The sequence below is a fragment of the Achroia grisella genome, unplaced genomic scaffold, assembly GCF_030625045.1.
Source record: "Achroia grisella isolate CSIRO2021 unplaced genomic scaffold, CSIRO_AGI_Agris_v1 utg1573, whole genome shotgun sequence".
NCBI lineage: Eukaryota > Metazoa > Arthropoda > Insecta > Lepidoptera > Pyralidae > Achroia > Achroia grisella.
This window is the reverse complement of record NW_026712655.1, coordinates 1,934,155-1,957,629: the sequence shown is the minus strand read 5'-3', so window position 1 is coordinate 1,957,629 and position 23,475 is coordinate 1,934,155. Positions and strand designations below refer to the sequence as shown.

Sequence of the window (23,475 nt, the reverse complement as noted above, 5' to 3'; positions counted from 1 at the left end):
CGAGTTTTAATATTTAAATATAGATACTGTTCTAAAATAACTAATGTTTTCTTTCTTTAATCGTAATTATTTTGACACCATTAATAATTTTATTACATGACTTTTAAAATTTGTAATTTATATCTATGAATAATTTTTCTGTATGTTTATTCATCACCTAACTCTTCCTAAACGACTGTGCTATTGTCATATGTAATAGTTTTACCGTATTAATTTCAATGAGTTTATGGATGCTTTAAAATCAGAATTGGATCGGTATGATGCTGCTCTCGATAAGTCGGTTTTCCAAGCAGGACTACGTTTGCCGGCCTTCTTAGTGATTAATATATAACAATAATATTATACCATTACATCTTATACTTTGCAGTAATAATTTATAAATGGGAAAAAGTAGTAGTAGATGTAAAAATAATTATTATAATTATATACAAAAATTATAACTCTTATACAAAGTGTTGCCAATAGGAAAACAAAAACTAAGGTACATTCATAGAAGTTTTATTTATCTTTATTATGGCAATTATACATTTTTTTATGATTAATTTTTAACTTAACTCTGTTTAATAACCAAAATAGTTGCACATGAGTAAATACACATATATTGTCCAGTGATGTAATTTTTTCATTGTCTTAGAATACATAAAAATGTTTATCATACTGCAGAAGAAAATAATGTGTATGCTTTACTTAGCATACAGATAATTTTTTTATTAAATATTACTAAATTTAATATTCATGACCGATATAGTTATGCAACGAAGGTAAAGTATGTATAAAAATAAATAATGGTTTATCTTAGCAGATAATAAATTTCCAAATTGACGCTTTCACAGCTATTTATGGTTAAAGAATTTTGTATAGGTCGAAATATAAACAAATTAATAAAGACTATTACGTAAAATATAACACTAAAGATGAGAAATTAATAAAAAGTGTTGACATAGAAAAACAGGATAGCTGCATAGAAATAGAAGTATTTTGTAAATCCCAGACAAGAGCACCAATTTACGGACTATGATGATTGTTTGCTATGAGTGAGCTGACAATAAAGCATATGTGGCTAGAATTCAGATTATTCAGACTAGAACCAATTTGAAAATATTGTAAATCTATTGTAGTATTATGCTATGTACTAATATAATGTTAATAAATATTATACATATGTTATTTTTAGAGGTTAATCTGAAAATTAATAAAATTATTTGAAACTGTATATTATACGTTACTGTATATTTTTATATGATATACTCGTATACACGCGTATTACTTATATTCGGTTCAACAAAATACAAACTTGTAATATATTCGAAAATACGATGGGACTGGCATTATTATATTATGATAAAAGTCCCTATATAAATGTAAAAATTAAAAAATATATATATGTATTCGGAAATCTATATCAAGATACCTGACCAAGGTAGTAACAGTAGAGAAATACATATGTTTTGAGAGAGAGATTACCGAGTAGATTAAATAATAATATAATAGGCTACTATAGCTATACATACATATATTTCTTCCAACTTCCAAATATATTTTTCAACTTAAGCTAAATACAAAATGTCATTGACAGTATTATATAGTTAAGAATATTTTCATTACAAACTTTGTACTTATGTTTATTATAAATTAATTGTTAAGCTTAATTAAAGTAAACGTATGAACAATATAATTTAATTGGGGAAAACTCCCGTAAATGAACACATTTTAAAAATTTTTAAAGACTGAAATGTTATAGTATATAAAATTGTTTCTGTTTGTGTGTCGTTTTTTAACTTATACTTTCAAGCATCGCCCAATTTAGTTGATACTTCGTATATTTATTTGTTATAATTAATTACACTAATTGCACAAAATATATACGGTTTATCGTAAAGTATATACTAAACCAAAAACCAAATAGAATAGTACTCTAACTAAACAACTCCAACCAAGAAAGAAAGTAGTAATCAGTAAATAAATTTTGTATTTTCAAACTTAATTCATCACGTGACCCTTCAATTTGAGAGAAAGTCTTGTAAAATATTTTCCGCTTTGCTTCATTTGCTTTCGGTTTTGTAAACCCTTCACGATTAACCTTATATAATTATACTTATTCACAATAAGTACAGTGGCATTACAAATATATTTTTGGCACTAGTATATGTTTCGTCTAATAAATGATGCAAGAGTATTCAACTATCAATGTAGGTTTACAACATAAGTGTATACAATTAGTATACCTCTTTGTCATCAGATAACTTAACGGATTCTCTTTGTTCTATATCCTGTTTAATGAGAGGTCCGTGTTTCCAGTCTGGTGGATATCCGAACTGCCTGACGTCATCCCACCATTGTTGCTTTCCATCTGCCCAGATGCAGTACACCACATTAGTGCCCACCAGCACAGCGAAGCACACCCAGAATGCACCACGCCACTCTACTAATGTTGACTGTAATAATAAATCAATATTTAAAAACAGATACATTATAAAGCGTAACCTAATCTCGATCTAAGTAGGTCTAATATTAACTATGATAGAGATTAGAAATAACAATAAGTAATAAACCCTGGATAATTCTCACAGTGCCATCTACTCGCTTGTGTTATGTGTACTAAATAACTGATAGAAATAATTAAATACATTTTTTTTTGTTTTCTAGAATACACACATAATATACAACTAGATATATATTATATAGATATATATAATAATATTGATATAACCGTTTTTTACTACATGCATATGAATATAAATACGACATATACACCAAAATAACATTTTTTACAATTTTTGTCTGTCTGTCTGTTTGTTCCAACTAATATCTAAAATCTAAAATTCTCTTTTTAATTTATATAAATGACCTTCCCTACATGGTAGAGAAAGTTGTAGATATAGTGTTATTTGCGGATGATACTTCGATAGTGTTTAAAATTGGTCGCCAATGTAATCAATTAGACGATGTAAATTATGCTATCTCTGCTATATTAAATTGGTTCACATGTAATAATCTATTATTGAACTCCAACAAAACTAAGTGTATTAAATTCACGCTTCCTAATGTAAAACAAGTAAATACGCAGCTATTGCTTAATGATGAAATAGTAAATTTTGTTAATGATACAGTTTTTTTAGGAATAACAGTGGACTCGAAGTTACAATGGGGGCCCCATATTTCATAATTAGCCAGTAGACTTAGTTCTGCTGCTTATGAATTAGAAGGATAAGGCAATTAACAGACGTGGCGATGGCAAAACTTGTATATTTTAGTTATTTCCATAGCATTATGTCATATGGCATACTGCTGTGGGGTAAAGCTGCCGATGTAAATACTATATTTATTTTACAAAAGAGAGCCATACGTTCTATTTATGGTATGGGTTCTAGAGAGTCATTACGTCAATGCTTTAAACAATCAAATATCCTCACCGTTGCCTCACAGTATATTTATGAAAATATTACGTATACAAGGAAAAATTTAGATAGTTTCAAGAAACTTAAAGACTGTACAAGTAGAAACTTACGCAATAAAAATAAGCTAATTTTACCTAAATGTCGTCTACACAAAGTTAGTAATTCATTTTATGGTAATTGCGTAAGATTCTATAATAAACTGCCAGAGTCTACGCTAAATCTTACAGAGAGGCAATTCAAATCTTATATTAAACAAATGTTATGTAAAAAAGCCTATTATAAAATAGATGAATTTATAGATGATAGCAATATATAGCAAGAATAAGTTTATTTGCGGACAACGTTATAATTTTAATTTTCATACTGCTTTCTTGATATATGATAGCGTAGCGGCTTTTATATTGATTGCCGCATGCATCCGTATGTAAAGTGCGAATACTGTAACTACCATATAGTAATTTTTGTGGCTGTGACGTGGTCGTGTGGAATGAGTAGTCATGCTCACTAAAATGTCCAGTCATGTGGCGGCGTGGTGGGCCGGGTCATTGGGCTCCCTAAAATATGGTCGAGCGTAGTGATGGCTGGCTCATCCGTCATACTCGTGAAACGAGTGCTGCTTGTAGGGACTGGTCTGCTCTTATCACTACGACTGATTTAATCTTATTGCATATTTATATTTGACCCAAAAATTAGTGCTTGTTGGTAGTTTGTATTCACACGTTTCGACTTGTAAATGTAAACTTACAAGGATTATTTAAAAGAGCAACACACAAGTTTCTTGCTCGTTCTTCTTGTGATGAGACAGCTTTCCGAACGAGTGGTAGATAAAAAACAAATTGTTATGACTATTCAAAAGTGCTTAAATTAAGTTTATTTGAATAAATTATTTTCTATTCTATTCTATTCTATTCTAAAATGGCTGGACCTATTTTGACGGGACGTTTTTTGGCAAGTAGCTGGTGTAATAAGGAGTAACTTAGGCTACTTTTATTTTAGAAAGATAAAGTTAAATTCCACGCGCACGTAGTCGCGAGTCCAGCTAGTATAATATACAATTAGAGACATGGATACATATTTTTACATAGTGAGAGGACTCGAACCCGCGACCATAGGAACCTTGATAACGAGCTCACTGCCACATGGCTAGTGCAACCTAGTTGAGAAAGATAAATGCCTATGGGTACCACAAAATTATTCGTTTTAACAAAATAATTAATCATTTTGATCATATTTCTCAAAAAGAGCAATCGCTGATTTGAATAATAGTATCATATTTTATTTCGCATTTTTGTCACATAATTTCTTTTCTCATTTATAGACAAAGGCTATGATTTGAATATACTGATCACTAAAAACATGGCAATGAAATTGTCTGCAAGCACTTTGAATTATACAAAGAAAGTCTGTTGAAATTTGAAAGATACGGCTTAACATATTAATAAAAATACTATAAAGTACCTACATTAAATAGAAAAACTAACGGTTAAATGAAATTCTAAAAATCTTTGTTACGTGTCCTGGAGTTATAACCCCAAAGAGAATAAATAGCCTTTCAGGTCAAAACATTACAATTGAAACACGCAAGTCACAATTTTATTACAGAAAGTACAATTCAGTATCTTTGTTGTTATTAATCGCATATTTATTTTTTAAATTCTAATTTATAACAATCTACGGTATAAAAAAAAAATGTATATCCATACAACATACTTATGATATGATATATGTTCCTTATTCCGAATAATTACTTAGTACAAGCAGATTGTATCACCGGCTTGCTTACTAGAGCAAATAGCGCTTGATATTACTGGCCACCAATAAAACATGTAGCCACTTAAATTTTGAATGTAAAACAAAAATATGAATAAAAAAAAAGATGTTTGGTATATTTATCATTTTAAAACAAGTGCGTGCCCAATAAACTGTCTATATATTGCGACATTTCTGAGTAAGTTTGGTATTACTTGTTCGGTGTGCGAAAGACGTTCTTAATCAAAATCGTATTCTAGGAAGGACCTATTCCATTCATTGTTTACTTTTCCAAAATTGATAGTCCACTATCTATTTTTAAATAAGTTTGTTGTAATAGTTAAATGCCACTCAAAATACTTGCCTTTGACATTTGTTGAATTATTGACTTTATATTATTGTATTATGCGCATATTCGTGACCACATACCTAGAATTGGGCATTTTAAAAATTTTTGAAATATTCTAAAAATGACAAAATGACTTGTATCTAGAGCCGTAAAGCATAATTTAAAAATAGCTTTGAAAATGTATATTCCTTTAAATATAAAATAGCAAGTCGTCAATAAATATGCAATTGAACTATTTTTAATATCATAATGATAATTATTGTAAAACTTTTTTCTGCACTCCATAATAGTCGAATATTATATTAATAATAGCAGCTGATAATATACAAATTTTACATTGTATAATTTTCGCTAAATCACAGTGTACGTAATGTATTTTTAATGTATTAGCGACCTATATTTTTATTATGATACTTACATTAGGTGTCATTAGTCCTATAAGATATGGTGTCACTATTCCAGCAAACGTAGAAGTGGTGTTTACAAGGGATGTTAATGAGCCCGCATAATTGGGGGCCAGATCCAATGCGTTTACCTGAAAATGAAATTATTGAATTTTAAACTTCATTTAAATTTTTTTCATTCATTCATATTGGTAGATTTTGTACAAAGTCGTTTACTTATGATATACTCCTATTTCTACCGGTAAGTAACTTGATTTATAGTGTTTTAGTTTGAATGGTTAGATATAATAATAAAAATTACATGATATGGATGTCTCCATCTTTGTCGTCTAGAATAGCAACGCATCATGGTATCTTGGGCATGATCTGACAATTTGATATCTATGGTATTGTTCATGTAGGTATATAGGCGACGGTTGCTACTGTTCATCGAGTAAGCATATAATAATAATATTTGAAGTTGTTAATAAAATATACTAAAGTCATATTTCTTATTTACTAAAGTTTCTTTATATTTATTTCACTGGCAATAACCAGAAGAATTGTAAATTTAAAGACTTGACTGGAAGAAATCCCTCTATTGGAATAAATCTGCCATGTATTTATTCAGTTCTTAAGAACTTTGTACGCTTATACCTTTAGTTTACTGTACAATAAACAGTCACAAATAAAATTGCTTTTACAAACTTTAACCTATCGTTGAGAAATCTAACTTCTTACCAGTATTTAGTTGGAACAAGATTCTATAATACCATGTATTACAGTGCATGGTATGTATTTAAAAGTTCTTAAGTATCTATTAAAGATATTAAATTAAAATGGAGTACTCTTTTTGTTATCATTATATTATCAATATTACCTCTTTTTCTAACATAATGTATAATATATGTATATTGTAATAGTTACATAAAATATATTAATCCTGACAAATTTTAGACGGGTATAACATATTCCAATGGGAAAGGACCCTTTTAAAATTTGTTAATATTTAATACTTTTAGTTCTTTAGTTTTCTATCTTACTATTATAAAGAGAGAGGGAACAGAGAGGAGAAGAGAGGATTTATGAGGAATGCAATTTCCGGTTCCACTGCACCGATTTCAGAAAATCTTTTAAAAGGCCCATTATTCCAGACGGTTATAGAATATCTGTTATCTTAATATATACAAAATACATGAAGTGACACCCGGGCGAAGCCGTCATGGATTAATAGTTGTAATATAAACAACAAAACAAATTACCTTCATACCGCTGTAGAAGCCTCCCATAAGCGCCATAGACAGTACAAAATAAACCATAGCAGCGGTACGGTCACATCCTGCATACGATGCTAGGATAATGCAAATAGCTGGACCAGTAGCAGCTGTAAATAAATATATTGTATTAGTCAATAACAGAACAGGCCTATTAAGGTCGGTGCATTATGATTTCACGAATACGATTATAGCCGAGTATAATTTCAATTATCTGGATCATGTCATAACTTAGGGACTATAGAGGAATAAAATTTAAAACTGACAAGACCAAAATTAACTAGCAAGACTAAACTATAAGACCAAAGAAAAATAACTTTTCTTAATTTTAATGTATAAGCAATGGTTGTTTGAAAATTGAAACTAATACAATATTAATTTACACTAATATTATAAAGAGGTAAAGTTTGTATGTTTGTTTGTTCGGTGTAATATCCGGTTCTGTTTATTCGATAACAAAAAATATTTTTCCATTAAAAAAGTATATTATAGTAGTATAGTATATATCCCTGAGTGTTATATAGGCTATATATTATAATATCACGTGACGACCAATAGCAATGGAGCAAAAAATATTTCGTACAATTTAAAAATTAAATAAATACCTATTGGGCCCGTGTTAAGGTGAGTAGGTTATTAGTCACATATAAATAGAATTAGTTTTTCTATGAAACAACTATTGATAGAAATTAAATTCTTATGTTATACCTTTATCGCCGAAGCATATTTTAAAGGCACGTTCAGCTGGTTAAACACATAATTATTTACATTTTATGGAGGTTAAAAGTGCCATTGATAACAGTGTTTTGAATTTATTATAGAAACATCATTAATAGCATTTTGGAAACGTTGGTTTAAAAAGCGTTAGAAATAAAATTATATAATTTTTTGACTAAATACTGCCAACTATAAATATTTCTGACTAAAATAAAAACTAGCAAATACCCTCCTCTATATTGGCTGTTGTTTCTTTATAAAACTTTATGACAGTTGGTTAATCTATATAGTGCTAATGAACAATCTACAGTACAGCTAATTTATTCACAACTATATTAGCTCATACCTCTTAACACATTTGATGGTTAAGAGGAGGATAAGTTATAGTAGAAAGACATGACAGTAGTAGGCACATAAAATGTAATTTAAGGCCTTCAATGCATATTTTTAACTTTACTAGATGGATATAAAAACGATTTGTTTTTATTTTATACTAGCCTACCTCTAACTTCGTCAACTTTTTCAGTGATAAAAGATAGCCTGTTCACGTCATTTCATTAGATACATAGACATACGCTTTCGCTTTTAAAATACCACTAGTATGCATGGATATGTAGCAACAATTTTTTATACTGTTAAAAATAAAATAATTTCGTATAGTACAAACACCATGATAACCTGATGACCTACGATTCGTCGAAACTGTAATCGTAGTGTAGAAATAATACTAAAATCATTATTATTATAATAAAAAACAATTGAACATAATCAAATGAGTTCATATAACATATTAGTTGTGTTTAAAAGTTTAATCCCATGATTAATTAAAATGGGGAGTCCAAAATTTGGAATTACTCATTAAATTGAATTCGTTATGTATTTTTACTAATTTGTACTAAAATAAAAAATACAGACAATGTAACAAATAAATTTCATAAAAAAATATATTATATATATAGAATTATTCATGTATTACCTTTTAATCTCTACATTAAAAACAAAATTTCTCGACAAAGTTATCCAATCACAACAACCACAAACATTATGCCCAGAAATAAGATGTCTCACTAATATTATAAACGTGGAAGTTTGTGAGTATGGATGGATGGATACTTGTTCTTCTTTCGAGCAAAAACTACTCAATTAATTTTAATTAATCTTTACAATACGTATATCTAGCTTATACACCGGAATAACAAAGGCTATAAATGTCAGGCGGACGTAACTGCCGACACTGCTAATTGAGAATAAATATAGATTCCTTTTATTACATCACCATCTAAGAAAGAGAAAATAATATTAAATTACGTACTTACCAATCGTAGTATGAATAATTCTTCCAGTTTTGATACTATGCCATCCTTTCTTGATGCAAATATCACAAACTAAACCAAACAGGAAAGAACTAACCCACATAGCAATATACGGTAGAGCCGTCAATGTACCAGTGGTAGCAATGTTGTACTTGAGCACATCGTGGGAGTATTTAGGAAGGTCTGTGACCATTGTGTAATAGCCCCAGTCATGACCAACCTGTGAATTAGAATAAAATTAACATTATTATACTTATAAGTAACTTTACATAGATTTAGATTTATTTGCAGTTTGCAGGAAATATATTGTGGACAATATATTTCTAATTATTTCCTTTATTTTTTTCCGGTTACTCGAGGTCCTATAGAGTAGAATAAAAACAATCTTTGCAAGCCAACAACAAATTTCAGTTGTTTACAAGTTTGAATTATTTGCTTTATATACTATTTAGATATACAAGAAAATAAGACTTTTTTAATATCAAAAAAAGCAATGCAGTCATTAGAAACTTTTATAAGTTCCAATGGTCTTAATTAAATTGCAACATCAAACGATTGACTACATTATCTGAAAGAAAACGAATTATTAAAACGGATATTAAATTTTTCGTGAAACGAATGAAGATCGTTGATTTTCTAAAATTATTATCATTATATTTAATGCGATTTAGTATTATGCGTACAAATTTTCTAATTTTAGAACATAGGTTCAATAGTAATAAGTAAATAGGATTAATTATAAATTTTATTTATTCTTATATATATATTTTTAATTTAAATTTAAATCTAAAGTAAAATATATTTATAATTGTCATTAGTTTTATTTTATTTTGATATTGTTGGTTTTATATTATTATTTAACACAGTTAACATTTAAATTGAATATTTTTTGCTATAAAAAATATTCAATTTAATTATATTTGTATGCCATCTAAACTAATCATGTCAGATGAATTCGTTCTGTATGTATAACATCTATTTATGTAATCGCGCATGTTATGTTTTTCTAATAAAGAATCTTGAATCTTGAATAAAAACTGTTACAAATATAGGTATTATTAACCAAGTTCCACTTGTAAACATGCACAACAAGATATTATTTTACTGCCGAGTCAAGGTTTGATGGGAACATAACGATCGTCAATATATACATAGATCTAATTACAATTTACAACGCGGGACTGATAAATAATATCATACCTACGTAATTGGTATGTAATAACAAATGTGTAGTGATAAATTGAATTAAACTGCCGTGCATAAATAAATAAAAGTATATGAATACATCCTTTAGACTTCGACTTCAATAATGACCTACTTATATTTATATCACATACATACGTCAATAATTTGTTGTATGCAGTTCTTGGCGATACATGATAAATTAAAAAAATGTGGAAAGAGAATTAATACCGAAGATTTTATTATACTATTTTTAAAGAGAGAGTTTATTTCGTTAGAAAATAAAACATTCCAAATTAAAATCCTTAGTATCATATATCCATATAAATATTTCTCACTTATATAGATATAAATAAATAATAAATAAAGACAATTCACACAGCGCCATCTAGATCCAAATTAAGCTATCTAAAGCTTGTGTTATGGGAGTACCAGTCAATTGATAAAAATACATAGATATGTTTTTTTTCGTAAATACATACATATTATACATAGAAAGTATCCAAATTAATACAAACAATCATACTCATGAATACAAATGTTTGTACCGTGTGAGGAATCGAACCCGCGATCATCGGAAATAAGGCGGTGTGCTAAGCCTCTAGCGAGGCTGTCACATATATAGTACATATATGTATATGATAATTCGCATTCTAACTCCATAGCTTAAACACAGCTTCCAAAGCAATCAGTTTGGTGGATAGAATATATGAAGCCGATGTACCCACGCAGACGATTTTTTACAAAGTCTGTGTATGTGTTTCATATATTACATGAAATATAAAAAATAACAATGACTTACAGCAGCACACACGAGTGCCCACACCGGCGCAGAACGTAATATCCCCTTCCAGGGAACCGGATCTTTCACACTCTGAGCTTCAGCAGTCGTGACGTTATTGTTCAAGTAGTTCAACTCCTTCTTTGAGATGTAGGGATGCGTGTTGGGTGTACTATAGCACAGAAGACTCTAGAAAGTGACGTATAATAGTCATATTAATATTGTTTCTTGTAAAATGAATAACTGAATATGAATTGAGTTATGCTAATTTAAAAACATAAAGACATATCAAGACAGAATAACGCTTCAATAAAATGTAGTCACTATTAGACATACATACAAAGAGGTTCACTGATAGTTTTATATATTTATCGATGTAAAGTCGTTTTTATATGATCACTTGCCACTATGCTCTGACTTATTAATCGTGATACAAACATCTCCTTTATTGTTAGTGTAAAGTCATGAAAGCACCTAGCTATAGTTCTGGTTAGTCAGACTCCAGTTAAAGGTTAAGTGACAGCAGTCCAGAGCGACGTAGTATTTTAGCTGTGATTCTAGCCTGACCAATAGAATGCACAATAATAATTATGTATATACACAAAAATGCAATCAAATCCCTGAAGATTTCAAACTACTATATTAACACAAAGACTTTGTTTCATTAATATTAAACAATATCTATTTAATTCAATAAAACGAATTTGGCCTCTAATTCGGCAGTTACTGAGTCGCTGTAAATTTATAATGCGGGTCGTATCATGCATAAATCATGGTATAAATGAAGGTGTCCATTCATTATGCACGATGTTCTTAGGTAGCTAGAATCCTTATTATCGATACTGAGAGAAAACCATAAAGCATTTATATGAATGTATTCAGTACTTAAAATTTAATAAACAATCACGTACTTTTTTATGAAATCATGAAATGTCTAAAAACTGTATTTTTTATATAATTGGAATATTAATAAGCTGACGTCCTCCTGATGGTAAGCGGAGTAATTGCTTATATACATGAACTACGGACGTTAACATGTGACACTGGCAATACTCATGTGTTGCCATTCTAGCGGACTGAGATGACAATTCAACTACCTAACCGCACCCTACAACCAAGCAGCTAGTAGCTGAAATTCCAACGCAGACAACTTTTTAGATTATATCTCAGATACTTAAGCATTTATAAGTATTACTTATCAAGATAATCTTTCACATCTTCATTAGTAAAATGATTAAGTGTTAAAAAACTGCGTAGTGCTGTAATTAGCATAAAAGTATTGCCCTCTACTTCTTTCGTGTTATAGTTACATGATATATTGGTGGATCGGATAAATAGTAACGTATAGTATAGGTATAGAGGACAAACATACAAACATTCATTTATATATATATATATATTATATAAAGATTATGTATGGAAACTACAATTAGCGGCAAACATATTGAACAAAATATACAAAGAAGTTTGCACAGTAGATAATTTACTATGCAGGTCATGAGGTATTAAAATCGTGTTCAAATTATTTGATATCTACCTGTTTCCTTTGCAGCCATATTCATATTCTATCATAGTCAGTATTCATATTAAAAAACGAATTACTTGAATATTTTAGTGAGCAAAGTAGTCGATTTAGAAGCGAATAAATCATCTCTTTTATAAAAATACAGATAAATGAAAGGTTACCTGTGCAATAACAGATTTATCCATAATTTTTATCTTATAATATATACTTTTTCCTTATTTCTCTTACGTTACTACTTTCGTCCCTATTTATATGCATTTTAATATTATCCTATGATATATGTTAGACTTTATATTCGAAACATTCGAAACAAAAGAACAATACCACAAACTGTATTTTCGTTAATTTAATGTGAATTAAGGTAGTGCTCAAACTGTGAACTACCAAATATTGTGTAACAGTTTAAATAAAGTTCCACAGTTTCGCAATGTTTGATCTGTTGTTTTAATTTTTGCGAATATTACCATTTTCATAACGAGTCCCATATCAAGTTTGAAAATCACATATAGAACTTAAATTTTACGAACATAATAATATTTTGCCTTTCCTGTGATAAACTAACTAGGACATTTGTTTTCTTAAAAAAACTCTTTAATATTAGTAGCAACAGTATATATAAAAAAAATCAGTAAAGTATAAATATATAATGATTAAATATGCCTAGACTTACCCATAATAGAAACCATAATATTCCAAATCCACCAAAGAAATAGAAAACATAAGCCCAATCTCTCCCATCAGCTAGCAGAATACCCGACATGAAGGACCCGAAGATGTTTCCAATTTGTGCACCTCCAAATACAAGGGCTCCTTGGAAACCCCTTTCGTGAGGAGGGACCCATCGCGCCAACATTATCATGAGCGCAGGCATGGTTGGACCCTGTGATATTACAACAATATTTACTGATATACTAAGACACGCTGACACGGCAGTAATTCCAGATAAATTAGTCAAAGACTTTGTCAACAGTCGATTTTGTGGTAAACGCAACCCTTAACATGCTCAAAATCCACTCGGTATATTTGAGTCCTCCCTAGTAACGAATTGTTTTGACGATCTCGATTATCTAGCGGTTTAGCATAGCGCCTTACTTCCAATAGGCATAAGATTGATTCCTCGCACGATATAACAAAATGTATTCATGAGTATATATGATTGTTTGTATTGGTCTGAGTTTTACTATTTATGTATTTAAAAAAACTATGAATTCAAGTATTACTATCGGTTATCTAATGACCACCCAAACTATAAGGGCGGTCAGAAATATAAAGCTTTTTTGTGTCTGCCAGATACGGACAACCTATAGGGAGATATTGAGTAGATGACGGTGCTCTCCACATATAAATTGCAATAAGATTCGTTTAATTTCCAAAATAAGTGAATTCAATCGTAATGAAATGTATCGATTTCTCAGTCAAATTAAACACAGTTGATAATTGTATAGATTAGATAAAGAAACATAAGAATTTACTAAATTATTAAAAAAACTAAAGTGAATTTTAAAAATCTTTTAAAAAAACACTTATTGTCTGAACAACTGACTTTAAATAGGAGGTCCTTTGTCTGAGGAATCTTTTTCAACGACCGAAGTCTGTAAGCATGGTCGGGAACAATAATGTCTGACTCACGGCGCGTTTAGCCAGCGACCTTATATATGCTAACAACACCTATTATATATGTACGTAGTATGTATAGGTTAACAATATATGTATAACATAACACATCACATCATTTTTAATCTATTTATATATTGTATAATGTTCTGTAATTGTATAATTGTTTAAGAGCTCGAAGTGTAATATATATACATTCACGTATATATGTATGTAAGTATTTAATTATAGGACTAACAGAATATCAGCGCTGCAGACTTATCTGTAGCTTCATGCTGAGTTGGTTGCCTCTTCATCATTGCGACACATAAAGCCACCTCCATTTTTATTTTATTTTGTAATATTATATTTCTGTATTATTTAATTTGTAAACTTTATTTCTATTTATAAAATGATCATGTATGGTATGTGTTTGTAATTGTTGAATAAAGAACTTATCCATCTATCTATCTAAATTAGCACATTTATATATTAGACATTTAGTTGAATTAAAAATTATATTATTGAAGTGACTTAAAATTGTATTAAATAAATTTGCTTTCAAAATTCCAACTTCATCGAATGTAGAAATGTTTGAAAGGGTAGGTAAGTTTAAAAGCATGTTCAAACTTTGAAAGCATATTGGATTGAAAAACTTAACCCTGTGATCTCTATCGCGAGTCACTACTAGGTCTGACGACATTCAAATCGACAACTCTCAGTTATTCCACAGAATAAACAAAATAAATCTCAATCTGATTCACTTTTCTACTGAATCCTTGAAACATTATCATGTTTATTTATAGAATATACCAATTAATTCGTAGTTTAGTACATTCAATTCCCATACCAAATGGAACATTGTTTGTATTTATGTTGTTTAATTTATTTATTGTTTAGATTTTTTCATATCGATTGAATCGTATAATTGTCAAATTAATAGTAAGTAAGCATTGAAAGCTTTTTGAGTGTCAGGTAATATTATTAAGCGCAAACTACAATAGCCAACCTATTTTGTTTTATATAGACTTTAGATATACGAGTATTATTATTTACATTTTAATTATATGTATTATAACTTTACAAACAGCGTATTGCTTACCAGCATTGCCCATTAACCGCTTTCCGTTTTTACTCTATGTTTAGCTGTTAAAGAATGCATTGGCATTATGATCGCCAGTTATACTACTTTTATACGCAATAGGATATAAATAAATAAATAATCTAATATTTACCTCTCCCATTCCTTGCAAAACTCGAAGTATAAACAACCATGTAGCTCCACCCGCTCTGATCACTACTGGAGTAAGGAAAGTGAAGAGAGCTGTACTTAACAATCCTACTCCCAAAGTCCATTTACCTCCAAATCGTTCAGCTAAATAGCCTCCAGGCACTTGGGTAGCTGCATAACCGTAGTAGAAACCACTTAGAATGAGACCCTGTGTTGATTGATCCCAGTCAAATATTGCATACTGAAACAATTGTACAAATATTGTATACAAATTGTACAAATAATGTATATACAAATATTCACGACTCTGATTACTTTGATACAAAAACAAATTTATGTTCATACATGTGATATAATCTATTTTCACGTTTACTTAATTTCATTAGGCAGTCAAGCCGTTTAATAAACAGACAGACAGATATATTTTTGCAATTGTATTGTGTGAAAAGTTTTTGTTTGAGACAAATAAAGATTATTATTATTATTATATCACAGTTTTTTTTTTATTCACCAATATATGTAATAGCTTTAACCAAAATAAGATCAGGTTAATTGGAAGTTAAAGTCGTACTGTGGGATCGCAATAAACAATATAAACAGATTTTCAACTTCCTTATATGACTTACATATATTTGTAATGTTATATTCATTTATAAATATAATAAATAACAATTATAAAATATATATTTATTTAAATACACTATTCCTAAAAAAATATTTTTAATTGTAAAACTCTACGACCATTATTATGGTCGATAATCATTAACACGTTTTTATATGTTTGTTTCAATATTATTGTATTACACCATTATCAAATTATTTGCATTGGACACTAAAATACCACGTTTTGTTTATAAAACAGTTTTTGGAATGTTTAAACCATAATATTTAAAACATAAGCTAATAGAGCTACTTTGTAATATCAAACCGTAATTTCAAGGTTTTTTAAAATACGTTCAAATTTTTATTTACTACTAAGTTAATGAAAAAATAAGGGTAAGTATTTTACGTTTTAAGTTTGTCATTTTAAAAGTATACATAATATATAAAAGACAGGATACAATATTTCAAGAACATATTATAATAGCTAGGTACGTATACAAAAACAAAATACAAATTTTAAAATTTTAAAAGAATCTTTTACCAACATTCCTTCATTTTTACAACAAAAGTAATGATTTTCAAAATCTAAAACCTTTATTACCCTTATTTAATGACACATTTTCTTCATGTATCAACATTTTTATTTATGTGTTATTATTTGCTTATTTAGTAGTCCGTATTTTAATGAAGAGTGATTCGGGTTGATCTAATTGATCTTTATAGCGTTCTCTTAAAACGGAAAGCTTCCCATGACTACTGGTAATTAAAACATTGTGACCATGTAAATATGTGTCAGGGTCATAAATAATTAAAGTTACGACGAACTAGTGATCTACCTCGGCTTTATGGGCGTTCGGTTTATGTAACAGGAGGCGTATAACTATATGCAAATGCGACTATGTAGGAAAATATCTCAAAACGATAGAGAAAACCGAAATCCGATGCATGGTTTAGAAGTAGGTGAGCTGAGAGACGGACTTTGCTATATATATAAAACAGGGACTTTGCTTTGTAACCATACGTTAAAACCTAAGGAAAATTAGAATTACTTATTTCCCTTTACGTCATTTGTTGTGTACAAGAATATATATTCATTCAGTATTCATTTAGTATATTCAGTTTTAAGTAATATTGAATCCAGGCTTATAAGATAAGATCTCTAAAATTATTTTACCTGTACGCTATACATTTCTTAACACAGTTTATTTAATTTCCAAACAAGCTAATTACCTACCTGATGGGAAGGGGTAACAATCGCCTATATAAAATATATACATTAATATTACCTATAGGCATCAGGTACCATACGATAAATCCCGTAATACCATTCATACCTCTTATCCTATAATTTCACTGCCTTACCGAAACCTAACTTACTAGGCGCCTGTAATAAGTAAGACTATTGGAGGTATCCAGACAAATTTTTATATATATACATATTTGATTAAACTTATATTCAGTAAAATAATTATATTCAGTTAAATAAACCGTACAATTGAAAACGTAGTATTCTTAATCTACATAAGGTTGGAAAATAAGCAACACATAATTAATTTGATTAACATATATATTGAGACTATCGATTCTGTCCTTTTTTTAAAGTACTTCTACACTAACACATGCCTGTACTGTATAATTTATTTAAAAAATACATTTTAGTTTTTAACAAAGCTGTTGTAATAATAAAATGTAAGTAACTAACTGTTAAGTACAATATTTAGTACACTGACATCAAACCATTGCATTACTTATATCAAACAATGATCTTGTATTAAACTTTTTAAACCCTACGGCCTTATTACAAAAAGATAAACCTTTTAGCACTATAAACCACAAAATGAAGTTTATCTCTAAATCGTGATTCGTCTATGGTCTAAAGTTAGACCTGCGATTAGTTTAACAGTGGTCTAAATGCAAAAAGTCAAACTCCATTTTAAAAATTGTATTGTAAGTTGTTGTTTTTCGAAAAATATTTTAACTAAATTAAAAATATATTAACTAAATATATTGAAAGCTAATTTTACGATAATAAAAATATATAAAAGACGTTATTTGTTATTTTTGCATTTTGACTTTGAAATAGTCACCATTCGAATCGATCCATAAAAATATCCCGCCGTTCCTTTTCTCCTACTTGTAATAACTGATTTTCGGCCTAATAGTACATTAACAAATATTATATATTAATGAAATAGTTATAATGAAGACATAAATAGAAATAAATATATATTTTTTATTTGAATTAATCTTTTCAGTTTTCTGGTAAAACGGAACGTAATTGTAAGACATGAGTGACTGATTTCTGTATGTAATATACTAGTACTAAGTAGTACTAAGTAGTCCTCTGTTAGATCTGGATTCGTAATAATGTTAGGCTTATTCCAAGTATTAACTTTAGGAATGGTTTAAACCACGACCATTTAGACCACGTTTCGTCCGAGTTTTAACAGATTTTTTGTAATAAGACCATAAGTAATTAATACTAATGTCTACGATGGTCCAGCGGATTAGCACACAGTGCACCGCTATAATTCTGATGACTACATTTCATTCAGAGTCGAATACTACCTTGCTCGATACATTAAGTATATATTTAAAAAAAAATTACTTAAGTATTCCTATCTGTCGTATAGAACTCACAATACAAGTAGTTAGTCTAGTTTGGGACTATATGGCACTATTATAATCGTCTTTATTTATTATTACTATTATCATAAAAAAAATATATAAAAAACTTTTTAATAAGAAAACATGCGTCATAAAAGTTCAGCCGTTAGAGACCTGAATCAGATAATGAAAATAATATAAAACATAAGTTATCTGGTAACTTACCGGTTTATCAACCTCAACTGTCGTAACATTATTAATTACATCGTCACTGGGACAAGCGTTTTCATCAAAATGATCGTTTGAAGTTTTGTTCAGCCGCACCATCTGAGTTATTGCTAAATTGAGACACACTCGCATTGTATACGCATTGCATACTCCAAGTAAACCCATAACACCTAAAATATACCGCTGAGGTATAACACAACCTGAAATAGAGAAAAATATTTAGAAATAAGTTTTTATTCGATATCATAAGCATTTTAGAATGATATTAATCCGTAGATAGCATAGTTAGAATTACTTCACATACGACTTCGTATAGACAAAACAACTCTACTTACTTTATCCTGTGATATTTAATACGTAAATTCGGGTAAAAGGTCAATCAAGGTTATATTCTACTATTTTTATGCATCAAACTTCATTTAAAGTTTTAATGCATCCATCCATACTTACAAACTTTCATTTGTATAGTATATAAGGAATACTAAAATGTTTATGGGAAAATTCATAAATGTTCATTCAACATTATATGGTATATACTTTTTCATTGCAAAACTACTTTATCAACGATAACTGATAACCATGCAAAGGATATTTGCTCTGCTATAAGATATGTTAGTTGTATTTATTTTGCATTCCATGTCAATGAACTGTTGTACGCCAGTGACGTACAGTTGCATCAAAATAAGTACAATGCAAATCTAGAATACAGAACCAACTATGGGAAAGTGCAGTGTGGGAAGCTTCTGACCCACATTTTCAATAAGATGGGCTGTGGGTGCTTCCATTATTGTAGAACGAATTTGCTATAAATGCATTAATATTGGATTGTCATTTGAAACGTAGGCGTACGAGTCTTTCTAAAATGTATTGTAATGTAAAAAAGAAACAGATATCAACAACAAATCACACTTTCTAGCATGAGGTGCGGACAAGACAAAGAACCATAAAACAATTGGGGTAATAAGGTTGAATACCTGTAATTAATGTAATTCAACGTATATTTTGTATACGTTGAATTACATTAATTATAATTTAAATTACTTGATAAACACTAAATTTATTAATACCAGCTGACCCGCGCAAGTACGTATGCACACTTACTTAACATTTATCATAATATTTCATCTAATTTACATAACATTCTTCTTAATGCATGTGTTATTCTGATGTATAGGCTATATTACTGTTAAGTTTCATCAAAATCCATTCAGTAGTTTTTGCGTGAAAGACTAATAAACATCCATCCATAATCACAAACTCTTGCGTTTAAAATATTAGTAAGAATTCTTATATAGATAAGTTTAATTATTTAATGTATTGTTATTTACTGTAATAGTGGTCTAGCGGTTTAGCATACCGCTTTATTTCCGATAGTTGCGGTTTCGATTCCGCGTATGATGCAAACAGTCGTATTCATGAGTTTTTGTATTTAAATTGGTTTGGATATTTTGTATGCATATTAAGTGTGTATTTGTGTGTGTGTGTATTTGCAATAATGAAAGTATTTATATCAGATGTCTAGTATAACATAAGCTCTGGTTGGATTAGAACCTGGTGTTGCGTGAATTGTCCAGTGTTATTAACAATATTACTTACATGATCGTAGGGTTCTAGTTAATGCATTATCTACTCTTCTTGATGGTACTGCTGTTTTTTGTCCAAGCAGGTTACGCGCCTGCGCAGGTGCTTCGCTTTCCTCCATATTTAAATCCAATTTTTAAATATTTAATGAACACTTTCGATATTGTCAAATATTATTAATGATTGTATAAATCTGAAAAATAATTATCTATTCAGTGTTCTAGTAAATATATAATACATACGTGTAAACTACATGTTCACCGGGAAGTTCCATCAGATGTACCATTGCCTATATTAAATGCGTTAGTAAGTAAACTTGTTTATGCAAGTAATTTTTACAAGTACAGAATATATCTTAGAAACGAATGTAATGGTAATAATAATATATAGACTTTCAAATTTTTTTTTAATTTTTTATATTTAATAAATATTTATCAAACTTAATATTTGTAATATTCTATCTTAAGTAACTTGAATTCACATAAGAGCGCTTTTTTTACTGTTCTAATATTGTTGGCCTAGTCTGTAACAGTTTAACAGTTTCATAGGACGAAGCATACAACAAAATATTTAAAATATAACATTTAGGAAAAAATATGTTAAATGGATTTGCACGTACAAAACGACAGTCAACATTTACTATGAAACAGTGTCGTTTATAGTATTTTATAAGTATAGTATTTCTATTTCAACTGGACAATATACCTCCGTATATGTATGCTTAATGACTGTATTTAAATACGGTAACTACAAAATAATCATTTTATTCATAGTGGTAAAAAAAATTGTTTCGTTATATAATGACATTTCACACTTATGCGCAGTTTTAAAATAAATCTTTTGCGACTTATTTTTAGCCTAGTATTAACTTTGAAATATTCATTGGTTATTATTTTAATAAAAATTTTGATAAAATCTTTTAAAATAAAAACCAGCTACATTAAACAATTTTTTAGTGTTTTAGCTAAAAATCTCTTTAGCCGTTATATTGTACACGATTTTTTTTTGACATGAATAATATTATTTATTATTTTTTACTATATTAAAGGACGATTTGAAATACAGAACTTTCATATCCCCCTGTACCCTCTCCTTCCTTTACCACTTCAAAGTTTATTTCTAGCATAAAATAATCAATATCAAGTTGTAAATGTTGTAATCCCTGTTATCGACAAGTTAAAATTGAATTGAGGCGGTCATAGTATAAAAAGCATAATCTTTACTCAAACTCTTATCTTATCTCTATCAGTTTGAAACGCCGGCATTAATAATAGAATTTTCTACTGATACAGCACACTAGTTACGTCTACAATTTTTTTGCGTGTATAGGCAAAAAATTATCGTTATTTTTTTTATATAAGTATATATTTTTACTTTTTGAAACCAGTCATCAAGTAAAATCAACTACTACCCGATCTACTTTAGTAGAGAAAATAAATTATATCATTATTAATGAAATCTGTAAATAAATGAGTTCTAAAACCCTTTATTATTAATGAATGCAAAAATATTTAATAAGTTTGTACTATCTGTGCCATAGTAACTCCTAGAAGAACGAATGGGCCGATTACGATGTGGTAATTTTTTGTTTGAAAGCAAATCTAGATGGTTCTTTACTACAATTTATTAAAGATTGTTTTATGATTCCGCAATCATGGGTTGAACCATGTTTAATTTTTTATAATAATAAAATATATTATCACTAATACATTTAATCTACTTATTTTTACAGAAATGCTAAAGCACATACAATGATGATTTTCAAAAACATCCCTTTCCCTAATTTCTGAATAATATTTGCTTGATATAGCGTTAAACCACTCATAAACCACAAATAAATATAAATATTAAACTATATTTAATAACAATATTGAACTATACTTTATACGATATATTAAATCGACATTAAAATAAAAAAATAACAATGTAAAATAATAACAAAGTACTACACTTTTAGCAAGTAACTTGTTATCTATATATAATAATATATAAATACCTACTTTGGATGTTCTGTTATCCATTAAAGTGTGATTATATGAAATAACTAATAATTGGTTTTTATAAACAATAAATTTACAATCACATAAGTATATTTTATTATTTTTTATAACATTCAGACAGCATTTTTTAATTTAAGTGAATATTTGAAAGCGTTTTAAGCATACAAGGTGTTACCATAGGTATGTACAATAGGTATTCTGTTGAGTAATAATAATTTCCCGATGTAATATGAGTATTTAATAAATTCTAGTGTGTACTTAGGTCATCGCGCTTGGAATTTGAACATTTTTAGATTCATGAGAAACAAAAGCTAAACTTTATCTAAAGACTAATTGTCATTTAGATTTGTAACAATATTATTAAATTTTAAAATATTATGATATCGAATGTTGCTTATAAATCAAGTACTAAGTAATATTAATTAGCGAATGTAGCGAAGTCGAACTTTACCGTTATAGAGAAATCGACTTACGATAGCATTACGTAAAGAATATTTAAGGATTTTTGTAAAATAATTCTTTATTTTGTGTCAAATCTACTGATTGCTAACCTTTAAAAATGACTAGAATCTCAACCAAATTTATAATCCGTCTTCAAGCGTAAGTATAATACAAGAATAGATAAAATATGTACAAAAAGAATATATTTATATGTGCGCTCTTTTTAAAGTAATTAATAATAGTTTTTATATCTGACCAAGATCAATAAATAAACATAGAAATACTTACGGAGTAAACTTATACAATAATTTCAGTCATTAATTACAATCAAGCACTGCACTACTCCACATTATAAACATGCATAAAAACAATCACACATGCACTAAAATTGTTGCAAATCACAATATGGCATGCGCACGAGTTAACTCATTTATGTATGTGTATTATCAATTTTATTTATATGTGCGTCCGATCACTATGCGTGTTTCCTACAGAGCGGATAAATGGCGAATATTGTCAT

At 28.9% G+C, this 23,475-nt stretch overlaps 1 protein-coding gene across 1 annotated transcript; it reads right to left on the bottom strand.

The window, feature by feature from the left end:
- Positions 1-482: 482 nt before the first annotated feature.
- Positions 483-23,475, bottom strand: LOC131841119 (putative inorganic phosphate cotransporter). Its single transcript, XM_059189368.1, has 10 exons — positions 23,244-23,475; positions 20,530-20,707; positions 18,931-19,133; positions 15,500-15,736; positions 13,342-13,551; positions 11,168-11,335; positions 9,187-9,403; positions 7,142-7,263; positions 5,915-6,031; positions 483-2,435 (listed from the first exon to the last, which is right to left on the bottom strand). The coding sequence occupies exons 2-10, from the start codon at positions 20,633-20,635 to the stop codon at positions 2,217-2,219; spliced, it is 1,599 nt and encodes a 532-aa protein (XP_059045351.1). The 5' UTR covers positions 20,636-20,707; positions 23,244-23,475; the 3' UTR covers positions 483-2,216.

Coding starts and splice junctions, on each gene's coding strand:
- LOC131841119 (XM_059189368.1), bottom strand. CDS start 20,635: ATGGAGGAAAGCGAAGCACCTGCGCAGGCGCGTAACCTGCTTGGACAA. Junction 13,552..15,499: donor TTTTGCAAGGAATGGGAGAG/GTAAATATTAGA, acceptor GTAATATCACAG/GGTCCAACCATGCCTGCGCT. Junction 9,404..11,167: donor GGGCACTCGTGTGTGCTGCT/GTAAGTCATTGT, acceptor TCTAATTCACAG/GTTGGTCATGACTGGGGCTA.